This window comes from Chrysoperla carnea, chromosome 4 (assembly GCF_905475395.1).
Source record: "Chrysoperla carnea chromosome 4, inChrCarn1.1, whole genome shotgun sequence".
NCBI lineage: Eukaryota > Metazoa > Arthropoda > Insecta > Neuroptera > Chrysopidae > Chrysoperla > Chrysoperla carnea.
The window spans coordinates 6,036,268-6,050,589 of record NC_058340.1 but is presented as its reverse complement, the minus strand read 5'-3'; the positions used below and the strand labels follow the sequence as shown (position 1 = coordinate 6,050,589).

Here is a 14,322-nt window from a genome sequence, read left to right as displayed (position 1 = left end):
AGATTTGTGACACAAATTTTAAGGGATAGTGAAAATCTTTTTATACCATGTATATATGAAATATACATAGTATATTAAGTTTAGTCCCAAGTTTGTAACGCTTAAAATACTGATGCTACGAAAAAAATTTTGGTATAGGTAAATCGATCGGAATTCGATCCGAAATATCGTTTTTTCGAAAATTCGCCAAATCGCCAAATAAATCAAATTCCGAAACAAATAATTTTTTACGATTTTTTTGAATTTTCTAAAGGGTACCCCTTGAAAAAATTGCAAAAAATCGAAACAAATTTATCGTCTCCAATTTCGATAAAACTCTGTATATAAGGTAATTTTGACCCAAAAAATGCAAAAATCGGTTTCATTTAACGATTGGGCGAATAATTCTCGAGATAATACCGGAAATCGATCCGAAATATCGTTTTTTTCGAAAATTACTCGGCCAATCGCCAAATAAACTCGATTTTTGAATTTCTAGGGTCAAAATTACCTTATAAACTGATTTTCATCAAATTCCGAAACAAATAATTTTTTACGATTTTTTCGAATTTTTCTAAGGGGTACCCCTTGAAAAAATTGCAAAAAATCGAAACAAATTTATCGTCTCCAATTTCGATAAAACTCTGTATATAAGGTAATTTTGACCCAAAAAATGCAAAAATCGGTTTCATTTAACGATTGGGCGAATAATTCTCGAGATAATACCGGAAATCGATCCGAAATATCGTTTTTTTTCGAAAATTACTCGGCCAATCGCCAAATAAACTCGATTTTTGAATTTCTTGGGTCAAAATTACCTTATAAACTGATTTTCATCAAATTCCGAAACAAATAATTTTTTACGATTTTTTCGAATTTTTCTAAGGGGTACCCCTTGAAAAAATTGCAAAAAATCGAAACAAATTTATCGTCTCCAATTTCGATAAAACTCTGTATATAAGGTAATTTTGACCCAAAAAATACAAAAATCGGTTTCATTTAACGATTGGGCGAATAATTCTCGAGATAATACCGGAAATCGATCCGAAATATCGTTTTTTTCGAAAATTACTCGGCCAATCGCCAAATAAACTCGATTTTTGAATTTTTTGGGTCAAAATTACCTTATAAACTGAGTTTCATCAAATTCCGAAACAAATAATTTTTTATGATTTTTTCGAACAAATATCGTACGATGAGGAACATAGATAGATCCAATATCAATTTCATTAGCACTAAGCAAAAACAGAACTGTTTTTATACGTTTATGTTATATTTGTATATTATTCTTCCTAACAAAGTTAGCGAAGAGAATATGAGCACATTACTGTGCACGTATTCCATCCACAGTTATACAGACAACAAGCGCTGCATACCTTTAAAATATCATATAAATATTTTATATTAAATTTTAAAGTTTTACCAAGAAAGGGTTCAAAGAGTTAATTGAGTATTGATTTATGTATGTTTCATGTTTCCATAATACTTTCTCATTCTTATTACATATTCTAAATAGTTTTACTTGTGTCAAAACATTATTTATTTAAAATCATATTTAAACATTTTATATAACAATAAAAAACTTTTATACTATAAATAGTGATTTTTTTTAAGCTTTCAAAGAACTTACAACGTTCGTGTGCTATCTCATTGGGTGATTTTTCAGCTGTTTACGAAAATATCATTGTTTCATTTAAAATAATGCCTCGAACATCGACAGTGATTTTCTACAATAATACAATAAGACAAGTTGTTTTTATCACTGGTGAGGAATTCTCACTGCCCGGAAAGAAAAATTAAGTTGGTTTTTGAAAATTTTTAGAAGTACGCAAAGTATGAACGTTTAAAATTCCTAATTAAACAAAGAGGAAGATACAGGTTAGTAACGCCATTGTCCTGTATTGCCATACAGATACATATAAAATTTATATGAAACTTTGTTTTGCTAAAAGAAGATGGACAACAATCTTTGAATGCTTATAACTTCTTCGTTTTTTAATCAATTTTAATTTCACTTTCATATTTTGTTATGGTATCAAGTCTAGTTTTAAATTTTTATGCGTTTTATGCTGCTGATAAAATTTACTATTTTCTCAATATTAATCAAGAAATTCGTAGAATTAAAATAATACGTATTGATCCCTATTCCGTCAATGGTTCATCGGATCGAAAAATTTATATCGATTTTTCGAATTATTTTGACTTCTCAAAGTTATTCCCAATTAATATTTAGTGAATTTTGATACACCTTGTAGGTATAATTTAATTGAATTAAGTAAAGTGAAACTTAATTTAGTTAAGTAAGTATGAAAGGTACTCCATAATCACACTTACTTATTTTCGTGTCGATACAAAAGAACTTAAAATGATGGCAATGGACAAATAGTCGCAGCATGTGGTCTGCTTTAGATAACCCTCAAATACAATTACATCAATTACTTCCACAATGTAAATTTTTGTAGTTTTCAATAATATTAAATCATTCACATAATTTATCAATATTTAGGTAATATTTTGCTCTACTTAAATCAGTCCATCAGTTTCACAATCGATAAGCTAGTACCTATCGCAAATGATTAGAAATATTGCAAACAATCAATTTAAATTTTCTTAATTTTTTTATCTGTAGCTAGAGTGAGAGTTGCTCTAGCAAACTGTTTGCAATGATCCTAGATTTTCCCCACCTAAAGCAGGGTACATCTCAACTACAGTAATTTCTCTAAAATTGTGTTAATAATATGAAAATTTTTTGGGAATATCCAAAAAGAATTACTTTTGTTTTCCTGAAGGAAGCAAGACAATTTGTTGAAGAAATCAATCTCACTAACATAAGTGACCCGCAAAGACTACCGCGTAATATCCTTTCTCTCACTTATCGCTCTCTTTTGTTCAAAACTTCATGGGTTTTAATTTTATGGTTTCTGAAAAACGATTTTATTAGATGAGAAGGGCCAAAATACAAAAAGATAGTCATGTGGGACTTTGACGGAAGTGAAAACTTAAAACTATGGAATAACTGGCCTTTGGAATGCCCTTCGGCCTTTCTTGTGCCTTCAGCAGTCGGCGTGACTGCGCTGGCATATAACTCTACTAAATATCTATTAACAATACCCGAGTAATAATAATTAAACCCTCAATACTATTCAAATAGCTGTGCAGAATTCTAGACAAATATCTATAAAAATATATACATTTGAATAGTAAGATGTAATGTAATAACTAACTATTTATATGCGTTTCCACCTTTTATTTCAAGGGTTTTAATTTTTTGGTGTGGAACCCTCAAAAACATTTTGTAGTGAACCTAATTGAGAATCTTAAACATCTTCGCATTCACTTGAACATACACACAAAATGTTATCAAAATTGGTCCATCCGTTTAGGTCGCTTAGGAGGACTTCAATTACAAGCACGCGATGACGTGAATTCCATAATTTTTGTTATTTTTTTGGCACTTTTGTCCAAAAAGTGCTCAACATGCCAAAAGAAGTTTTCGCTTCAAAAATTGTTTAGAATTGTTCAAAAGATAATATCCAATGAAATAAAATATTTGTTCGAAACTTCTTTTTCAATCACGTATACCTCTAATAACGGCGAAGTTTAGACAAAAATCGAGGGAAAATCGATTGTCCAGAATTCCAGAATTTACCACTTAACAATTAACAATCAAGCATTTAAATAGCAATAAGATAAATTTTTTCGGGATGTTGTCGAGTAAACTTTACACTACAAATAAAATTTTAAACACCTGCTTTTTTCATACACTTTTTGAGAGATAAAAATCGTAGAAATTGCGTTTTTAAAATTTGGCCAATTTTTATTCGAAAACTGAAGGAAAATTATTTTTTAAATAATTTTCCACTAATAAAATCATGCTAAAACCACCTAAATTCAGATCAGTTACAAAAATACGCTAAATAGTTTAAAGGCCACGTAAAACATTCAAATTTAACATATTAAAAATTCATAAATTTTACATATTCAAAATCAAGAGCTTTAGAGAGTCTTTAAAATATTTATTTTAAATAGATGACTCTCCCGTATTTTGCATCTAAAAGATATGGTTTGAGGGGTAAACAGAATCATTTCAAAATGTTTTCAATGATGTAAATGATTTTAAGTTAGGGGGAGCAAAAAAAAGGTAGGATTGTTGTCATAGCCAGCTAGCCTTGAGTTCATTCTGTTCTCCAAAAATTGGTGAGAAAATCACTAGCTTTTTGTGGAACAAAATTTGAGGATCAAGTGGGTATGCATCTTTTTATCAGGACGTATATTTTTCCAAGCAAGCCCAGATATTTGTGTTCAAAATATATTATCTTGTTTTTCCTCACAAATTTACTCGAAATTCTTGAATCGATATTCATAGTCTCAGAAACGAAGCAATGAAGTTCGAAAAATTTGAACAGCAAGTTTCATAAATAATATGCATTTTAAATTAACCGTAAAAATACTAAATTCACAATTCGATTATTAGTGTTGAAATCATTCCAAACTTATTACTCGAAATTTTTTGGGGTCACTGAACACGAATATAGCGTCGGAATTGATCTCCAAGGTACCTGGTGTTCAGGACACATCGGGTATCCTGGGAAACTCAATTGCATATTTTTAATTTCTTGTAAATCAATTTAGGTCAGACAATTTTCTGACGCTATAACGAATCGAATGCCGAAAACCGCATTCAAATGCGACTTGCTTTTCAAATTTTTCGAACTTTGAACGTTTTTACTGTCTTGTTTCTGCGACTATTATCCAAAATTTTAGAATCCATTTCTTAGTAATTTAAATTATTATATATTTTTTGGGAAATTGTTGAGAAAAAAACACTTTCCACTTACCAAAGAAATTTTTAAATTGTGGGTTTTCATAAAAACGAAAAATTTCATATAAAAATATGTAACTGAATTAAAATTGTTTTAAATTATAAATAAAAAGCAGAAAATTAAATAACAGAAGGAAGGTAACAAAGCGAATCATGACTGTGGTGATTTTAAGTTTATGTTAAAAATACTCTTGATAATACAATTCACGCATTATAAGTACAACGTTTCAAATAGCCCCCTAAAACAAACAAAGTTCCTCTATCGTGAATCTTGCGTACTATTCGTTAATATTCTCAATACATTACTGCCCTCTAGAGACTCTTCCAAACGAATGAGCATTACTTATGGACCAGACCCAGAATCAATGGCTTTGTTCTATAAACCCACCTTTATTTTATAAACTCCACCCTACAACCATAATACGATTGGTTGTAAATATGAAACCACCTGATCTCACATGAAATAAAATTCATCTCATAATAAACAGCATCCTTGTTTATAAATAATATAAGGGTTGAACTTGAATAACAACCCCTATAATCGTTTACGGTTTTGGGGTTGGTTTTGTTTAAATATCTTTTACCACCACCACTCGATTCAAATGTACGGTGATATTATTTACGTGTAAAGTGGTCATGTCAGTGTTTCGGATGCTGACTCTTTGATTTCATGGATCATTTCTATATGTGACTTGATCATTCAACGCAAAACTATCACTTAACTAAAACTTTTTAATCATAATCAAATCAGTTACAAAATTTATAATTTTCGCTAATAGATTATAAGCGCGGGATCTCTCATCAATTCTGAGACCATTTATTTATTTTTTTGGTCGTAAAGTGTTTTTTTGTTTTGTTTTTGCTACTTAATGGATAATTCTGTGTAAAAATTTTTGAAGAAAAAAGAAAAACTGTGCAATATTTTTTTTTTTTGAAGTGCTGAAACTTGAGTTTTTTGTGAATTTTTATTTTTGTATTTTTTTTGCGAATTTCTTTTTGTTTTTGAAACATCAATAACATATCAAGTAAGTAAAATTTTTATTAATATTTATAATTTTGATTTTTTCGAATTTTCTACAAGCGCCAAGGCTATTTTAGATTTAGAGTTGAAATTATTTGTACCCTATTTGTTATCATGAATGTAGACGAAAAATAAAAATAAAATTTTTCGATATCTGCCTTGGTTCTCCAAATATCGAAAGCTGAATAAGTAAACAAAATTTTAAATTTTCCATATTTGGAAATTTACTCCAGATAAACACTAATAATAAAATTATTTTTTATTATTTTAATTATTTATTATAATATAGTATGTACTACCAAAAACCTAATTTAGATTCAATTACTCCAGATATTTTATTTTTACTTTTCGTCTTTGTATCTGCGCTACCGTTTACATACATCCTTAATTAGTCGGGCATAACGGTTTTTTTGTTTTTAATAATTTATTAAGGTCTCAACTTTAATTTAAATAGTTTTTTAATTTCCACCGCTTAATTTTGGAGAAATCTATGAAAACATATCATCCATCTACCGTTTTACCATAAAACCACTGTTAAATATGCCTTCTTTTGAAGTCATTTAACTATTTAAATAATCGGAAAACCTCCCTTAAAATTTTCAGAATTGATTTAGTCCAACTTCATATGCAAACAATCAAGCCTTTTATCCAAAATAGTCGTGGCGCTTGTACATCCAAAAAGAATTGGCCGATTTTACTCTTATTAATAAAATATATCGAAGACAATAACGGCAATTGAGCTATGTAATTAACATTTATTAGCGAGAATGGCAAATATACTTTTTCTTTAAGGCTCTACGGCTACTTTATATATAAATACCAATTTTGTGCAAAGATCTACATTTTTAATCAGTATTGAATAGCAAAGTTGATTTATTGAGAGAAATCTAACCTATATTACCGCAGTAAGAAAATCCTAAATCATATTGTATGATCCAAATTATAATATCAAGTTTAATCTCAAGGGTCATTGATGAAAATTTTAAATAGTTCTAATTTCTTTCAATCAAATAACGTTGATTACTTATAGAATAATTATAAACAAAGTATTCTGACGTGCTATAGATATACTTTACTGATATAAATATTCGAAAAATAGTACATACTCATTATTTGATAAATACAAATCTAGGCGCCATTTACAATTTTAAAGTACAGAATACAAGACTACTTTTCATAGACTTTGAAATCAATGGCAAAACCTTGAAAATTGTAAATAATTTTCTTAGGCTATTTTTAAAAATCTGACTAACATTTTAATTTATATATATTTAATGGATATCACTGCAGTGTTCGTATAGCCTGAAAACGCTTTAGGATTAGAAATTAAATTGATTACAAAGAATGGAACTGCTGGGCTTTATTTGGAAAAAATATAACTTTATTCATAAAATTATCAAATAGACAATAAAATTCATAATTTTTATCAAATAATATTTATAAATCACAAGGTTACTTGGAAACAAATTCATGTAAATTCACTTTTTCATTTCAAGTAATTGTTTTAAAGCATAATGGGCTTTAAGTTTTAAAAATTATGGTAGCTAATTATGCCTAATTTATCTGAGGAAATCTATAGTTTCAAATGTGCTTACCACTGACTATTTAATAAAAAAGAAAATAATAATTTTAATTGTAGATAATATAAAATTTAATGTTAAAGAGCGTGGAGTGTTCTATATAAGTTACAGTTAAAATTATTTTGTATATAACAATAAAGATATTTTATTTTTAAACTGTTTCCTTTATAATTTGCTGAGGCTACAATTTTTGAATTTAACTCTGGCATTTTTGTATTGTAATCGGCTCTTGATATATCTGCAAGATATTGAATTGTTAAGACGTTCAGAAGTGGTTTAAATCTGAAATAAAAAATCCCATTATAGTTTCTATTGAAATAGTTACAAGTAAATAAAACTACAAGTCAAGCTTTTAAAAGCGACTGTAAGAATACAAAATAATGTATCTTCTAAAATAATAGACTATATACTTACTATCATCTGCAGACTATTGGCAGAAAATCAGTTTTTCATGGGATAACCGGTAGTTTAGAATAGAACTACGACAACAGGCTCAAACGTGGATTTCAGAAGGCGTTTCAGCCGAACGAAATGTAATTCAATCGTTGCTATACCCCCTATATATGAAGTACATATCAAGGTATACTAATTTTAGTCTCAAGTTTGTAACGCTTAGAAATATTGAGGATGCGAATAAAATTTTAGTATAGGAGCATAAAATTAAACTAATTAGTCTATTTCCAATTGTGCGTCCGTCTGTCCATATGTCCGTTTTATTTTCACTTGTTTTTTAGCCAAGACTTTACCCTGCTTATGACTGCCATATTAACTGCTTGACATTATTACCTAGTGATTTTCTAATAAAAGTTCGACCATATTCACTGCTTGACATTATAACATTATAAGTGATTTTCTAATAAAAGTTCGACTAAAAAATAAATAAATAGCTGCAGGCACTACGGTATATCCGCAATAATTTATTTATCACTGAGGTACAAAAGCCCATAATTATGATTAGTATAAATAATAAAAATTGACATTTCTAAAAACTAAATTAAAAGATTACTTAGGTACTTATATAGTTAGATAAATATACCTAAGGCTATTAACTTTTTACAGTTAAATACTGGTATATATAGTTTTTGAGTAATTGATATACCACTTCAGTTTTAAAGGGGACTTTTAAGAAGAGATTTTCATTTATTTAACTTTTAATGATTAGTGTTAAACACACTTCAAATTGATTTCTTAAAATTGCATTTAATGCTGATATGTTATTCTATCCCATAATTAAAGATTATTATTCAGTTAAATTATATGTAAGTTTATACGGAGTGATTTTTAAAAAGTTACCACCTATTTAAATTATTTACTTAAAAATACCACTTATATAAATTTTTTGCTTGAAAATACGAATCTAATTTTTAACAGATTATTATTCTATATTGAAAAATAAATAAATTTTCCTAAACTAAGTAAGGTGCTTCTAATTAACGAAAAAAGGCGATCTATGTCTAAACATGAAAACGGCATAAAAATGCGATAAAAGAGATGAACAGATACGTGTTTTCAGTTTTTAATTTTCTTGTTCATTTCTTTATAAGACTATTATTAAAAATTTAAAAAAAAATATTTTTTTAAGGGACAAGCATTTATTGTACTAAAAAGTAGAAAATAATTTTTTTTTTAATGAGACAAAATTAATGTAAAAAATTTCAATCAAAATTCGTATTGTTTATTTTTTTACCACTACAGACTCGTTTATGAAAGAATATATAATTAATTAAATTATAAATAGAGAAACAGTAAAATTAAAAAAAAAAATCATGAATTTAAACAAAGGATTTCTAAATTATAATAATGTTTATTTTCTTGAATTTTAGTTTAACTCGTTACCACTCACATTTTAATTATTTTTGTAAGTATCAAATCCGCCGGACAGCCACTTAATAAAGTCTCAATTAATAAATAGCTTATATTTTATATATAAAAGTGGCACCCATTTTCTTCAATTTTTCAAGTCGGGACACTAAACCATTGTTACTCTTCTAAGCTATTAAATTAAAACAAATTTTTCGAAACAAATTTTTTTGATATACCTATTTCTTACAATTTTCTTACAAAGATAGATATTTGACTCCTCCTTGATTTGGTTCGTTAATGAACTTTATAGATATGTTTTAAGGTATAGAATTAAATTCGTAGCGCAGGAGTTGCGTTAGCTAAGCGAATTTCCTTAGATATTGAAAAAATAACAAATTATTCTTAAAATTAAATATTGCATTTTTAATTTTTCAAATATTTTTATTTTGAAAACTAAGCGCCTAGAGAAAAATTGATATGAGTACTTTTTTGCTTCAAAATTTCACAATTTTGTGCTTTTGCTCCAAAAATTCCATTATAAGTACAAAATCAATAGCTCCATTTCCTTCGGAAATTCGCTTATACGCTGTTATAAGCTTAGAAATTGGGGTCTCCATTCGTAGCCCGCATGGTCGACTTTGCTGCTTACTGTGGACGATAGTAGCTTACTTTCGGGTAGCTTAGCTGCTTACTGTCGCGCACAAAGACAAAATTGTATTTCTATCGATAGTATTTCTTAGCGTTACAAACGTCAGACAAAATTTAACACACCCCTCGTTTATATATTTACATATATTCTTACAAAGTATAAAACCAATGTAAGCCTTTAACAAAATATAATTCATCTACAAAGTGGATTAAAACACCCGGTTCCCATAAAGACACATGTATTCGAATTCTGATATATTATAGGTGAGAAATTAGAAGATTTATTTATTGTTCTTAGATAAAGAAAATTATTTCTTATAAAATATTACAAAAATTATTAAAAAAATAGATCAGGCTGAGACGTAAATAAATAAAACTTTTCAGCTTCTACTGTTTTCATATTAAGTTGCGTTCTAATCTTCTTCGTGAGGTCTATTTTTATCGAAGAAAGCTGGTATCTAAGGATATTTGTTTTTAAAGTGGGCATTGATAATATAGTAAGAGAAATGGTTTTGTAATTAAGCTCACATAAAATGATCGAAAACTTCAATCACACATTTACAGTTAATAAGTTGCAAAATGTGGAAAAATGGTGAAACAGCTTTGATTTCAAAAATTCTTGTTTGTACGTGTTTTTAAGACCTTCAGGAACATTCAGCCGCACTAACTTTTACATTTCTATGAAAAATGAGAAAAAAGTTTTCTCACCCCCAAAGCACTCCAAATATTAACTGTAACTTTTTTTTTAATCAAAATTTTTCGTCGGAGTTTCTAAATTTTTATTATGGAGATTAGCAACCACCATCAGTCACTTTTTGACATCAGATTTATGATCATCGACCCCAAAAACCCCTGAGGATAAATTTTTAATTTTTTTTTTTCTCTATCACTTCTAGGGGTAGTTTTAATTGGGATGCAATCACATTCAGTTGCTTTTTGAAAAAAAAAATGCATAATCAGCGTCTCCGAAAACAGTCGAGAGGCAATTTTTTAGGTGAAATTTAAAATTTTCAAAAATTTTTTTTTATCATTGAGACTTTTAAGAGAAATTTAATTGGGTTGACACCATCCTTAGTTGCTTTTTGATCTCAGAGTTATGAACAGCGATTCCAAAAACACCTCAAAAGAGGATTTCCGAGGTGAAATTTTGAATTAAATAAATTTTTTATCTCTGACGCAATGGGGTTGCAACCTAATTCAGTTCCTTTTTAATCTCGAATTCAGCGATCTCAGAAACCTTCGAGCGACAATATCCGAGATGAAATTATGATGAACAAAATTTTTGGAGTGCTTTGAGGGTAGGAAAACTACCCAAATTTTTTCATTTTTCTTAATGCGGAGATTTGTGCAACTTAATGTTGCTGAAGGTCCAAGGAACACGTACAAACAACAATTTTTGAAATCGAAGCTGTTCCAACACTTGTTCGCATTTAATGATATTTTTCGGATTATTTACTGTATTATTTGTACTTAAGTCAGTACCTTCAAAGGATAAATCTTGAATTAAAGAACCAAAAATTATAATTATCCTTTATAAACTTATATAATTCGTAACTAAAATGAAACTGCCTGTATATAAATTATTAATGAAAGTTAAACTCGTAAGATATATCCTATCCAGATAAATTAGAAGAAAACTTTTACACAAATATATAGTCAGTATGTGCTGTATACGTCTATAGAGGAGCTCTACATGCAGCTGGAATGAGAGTTATGATACGTTATATTAGAAGTATATGTATGTGTGTATGTGTGTGTGCTTATAAGGGTGTAAGTGCGTTATTTTATTCCGGAACAAGTTGACGCCGATCCGCTAGTTAATTCCACACGTTGCGACGCCAAACAACGACGTCAAACATTGTCTGCCCCTTCAATACTATTTCATGGAATTGTGTATCATTCTCCTGTATAATACATAACTAAACTATATCTACTTTCTCTTTCTTGTATATTATATTTATATTGTATTCGTGTATCTTACCTACTCTTTAGAAAAATTCCCTAACTAAATATTCTAAGAATTACATAAATATTCCGTTTCGTATATTTTATCACTCACTATATTCTGTGTCTTTGTCAATTTATGTAGACATATTACTGAAATCACTGTAATTGCCCCTTATTTTTGTATGTGTTTTCACACAAAAGTTGTCAATATTATTAATAATATTCACAGCTTTTGTGAATAATAAAATAATTTTTTTCTTTCAAACTGTTTAAGGATGTATGAGCATGACAACAATGTTTGATTTAAAGGCTCAAAATTTGTTTGTAGGTAGTCTTTTACTCAAAGAATATGTGGTTAAAATTTCAGCTTAGGTATCCGTGCAAATTTTTAAGAAAAAAGTCATTAAAAATCGATATAAAATACATTGGCTCTTATGGAGGAATCTCAAAAAACGACATATTTTGGAAGTTTTTGATAATTTTCATTTGGAATGAATGAAAACAAATTTAAAAAAAACTTTTTAATAGAAAGTAAACATATTAGCAATGAATTAGAAAAGAAAAAAACTAAGTGTCCATATAAGGGATGTAAGAGCAGTGTAGATTAAGGGTTGAAATTATTTTTATCTTATTTTCAACTTTGATGATTATATTTAAATTTATCCTCACGAATATGTAAAATGATCCCACTTATTGAACTAAACAATGTGAATATATAATTATTAATTTTATAATTTTGTGTTTGTTTCAGGTGCAAATTGTTTGTGGAAGTGATATCGGCATCGTACATATAATAAATAAATGTGTTAAATTTGATACATAACAAATCAGAGTAAAAATATTACTCTCATTTAGTGCGAATCAGTCAAATAAACAAAAGCAACATCTATTTTAAAATCAAATAGCTTTTAGTTGACCGCCATCATTCTACCGGCGCAGCAATTAGGGGCTGCGGCCGTAGCCCCATGGCCGACTACGCCGCTTACTATGGACGATATGGCGCACAAAGGTATTGTTTAATTTTTAATGCCATTACAAAACAAAATATACGCCGTGCGCACACACTAAATTGTATTTATTTCAGAAACAAAATTTTTAAATAAATTTGTTAAAAGTTTTATTTTGTTTTGTTTTTCTTTATTATTTTATTTTATTTTCGTAGACATTTAGTTAAATATTTTTATAAAACTGGATTCATTGTAAATTGAATGTCCATTACTTGAACATATCAGTGTCATTGTCTTAATAATGTGCAAAGTTTTCAATTATTATCAATTACTCACATTGGTATCAAAACTAATTATAATATTTCCAGTTTTATTCCAATAGCTTTGGGTTTTTTTTTCAATAAGTACATGTACATTTAATTCTAATAGGGTACTTTCGGTGGTGAAAAATTAAATTTGATAAAAATTAAAATTTATGTAGAAATATACTGTAAAAAGTGTGAGTAAAAAAGACTTAAAATTTAATTTAAATTTATGGCAAGAATACCCTCATGTTATATATTTGCTTGTGATTGCTCTATTTTTGTAAAATAATTTTTCCGAAATTGTATTACATATACACTAAATTTTGTTACACTATCTACTCTTTAGATGTATAAAAAAATACATGTACTTAATGAACAAAAATACTTTTATCTAATGATTGCTTAGAAAGAATTTTTGATTTTACATTATGCATGCTTTAAATTTTTATTTTTTAAATAAATTGGTGATCAATTCTCTACTTTCTACCCCATGAATAAAATCTTAGCAGCATCATTGTGTATTAAAAATTGTTTTAAAAAATATTCAAATGATTTTATACTCATAATATATTAGTGTACTATTTTGGTTTCAAATGTAGTTTCAGTTCAAAATAACATTGAAACAAAAAAAAAAGGTAACAAAAAAATAAACAAATCGACGGTAGAATTAATTCATTAATTGAGTTAATAAATATAATCACTTATTTGTTTTCATTAAACTTTAGTTCGATTTTCTATTTTGATTCTCTGTGGAACCATTTTTGCGATAAAATTAAAATTTTGTAATATTAATTGAAAACTAATGAAACATATTGTATCTATATAAATTTTACATTTTGTTTTTAGTTGTAGTTTTCCAAATTTTATGTTGTGAATTAATATTGTAGATAAATTCTGAATCTGTTTTCAACAATTTCTTAAAAGTCTGTCAAATATTTGTTTCACAAAAATCACCATTCTGGTAGATTTTATGCATCATGTTCACATGTATTAACTTTTATGCAGGGTAGAATGGCACGAAACTATCTTATAGTCTATAATAAACAAAAAAGTTCATTTAAACCTATGGTCGAAAATAATTTGTTAGAATAGATACAAATACGCGGTATAAGAAGTTATTGCATAAGTTACTCGTCGGCGTTAATAGTAGGTACTTCCTGTAAGTGAATACCTGGTGTTCAATAGGTAATAATTCAGGGTAACAACCGTAAATTTCTACACTTTTACAAATATGTAGGCGTTTTTTTTACTCCATTTGCAGCCATAGAAA

General features: G+C 28.0%; 1 protein-coding gene across 2 annotated transcripts in view; it reads left to right on the top strand.

Moving 5' to 3' along the window:
- Positions 1 to 5,797: 5,797 nt before the first annotated feature.
- LOC123297601 (paired box protein Pax-6-like) overlaps positions 5,798 to 14,322 on the top strand; it is a 110,621-nt gene continuing 102,096 nt past the window's right edge. For both annotated transcript variants that reach the window (XM_044879341.1, XM_044879340.1), the window contains exons 1-2: positions 5,798 to 5,826; positions 12,552 to 12,809. In XM_044879341.1, the coding sequence (XP_044735276.1) occupies positions 12,788 to 12,809 (22 nt within the window). In that variant the 5' untranslated portion in view covers positions 5,798 to 5,826; positions 12,552 to 12,787. The remainder of the gene's footprint in view (positions 5,827 to 12,551; positions 12,810 to 14,322) is intronic.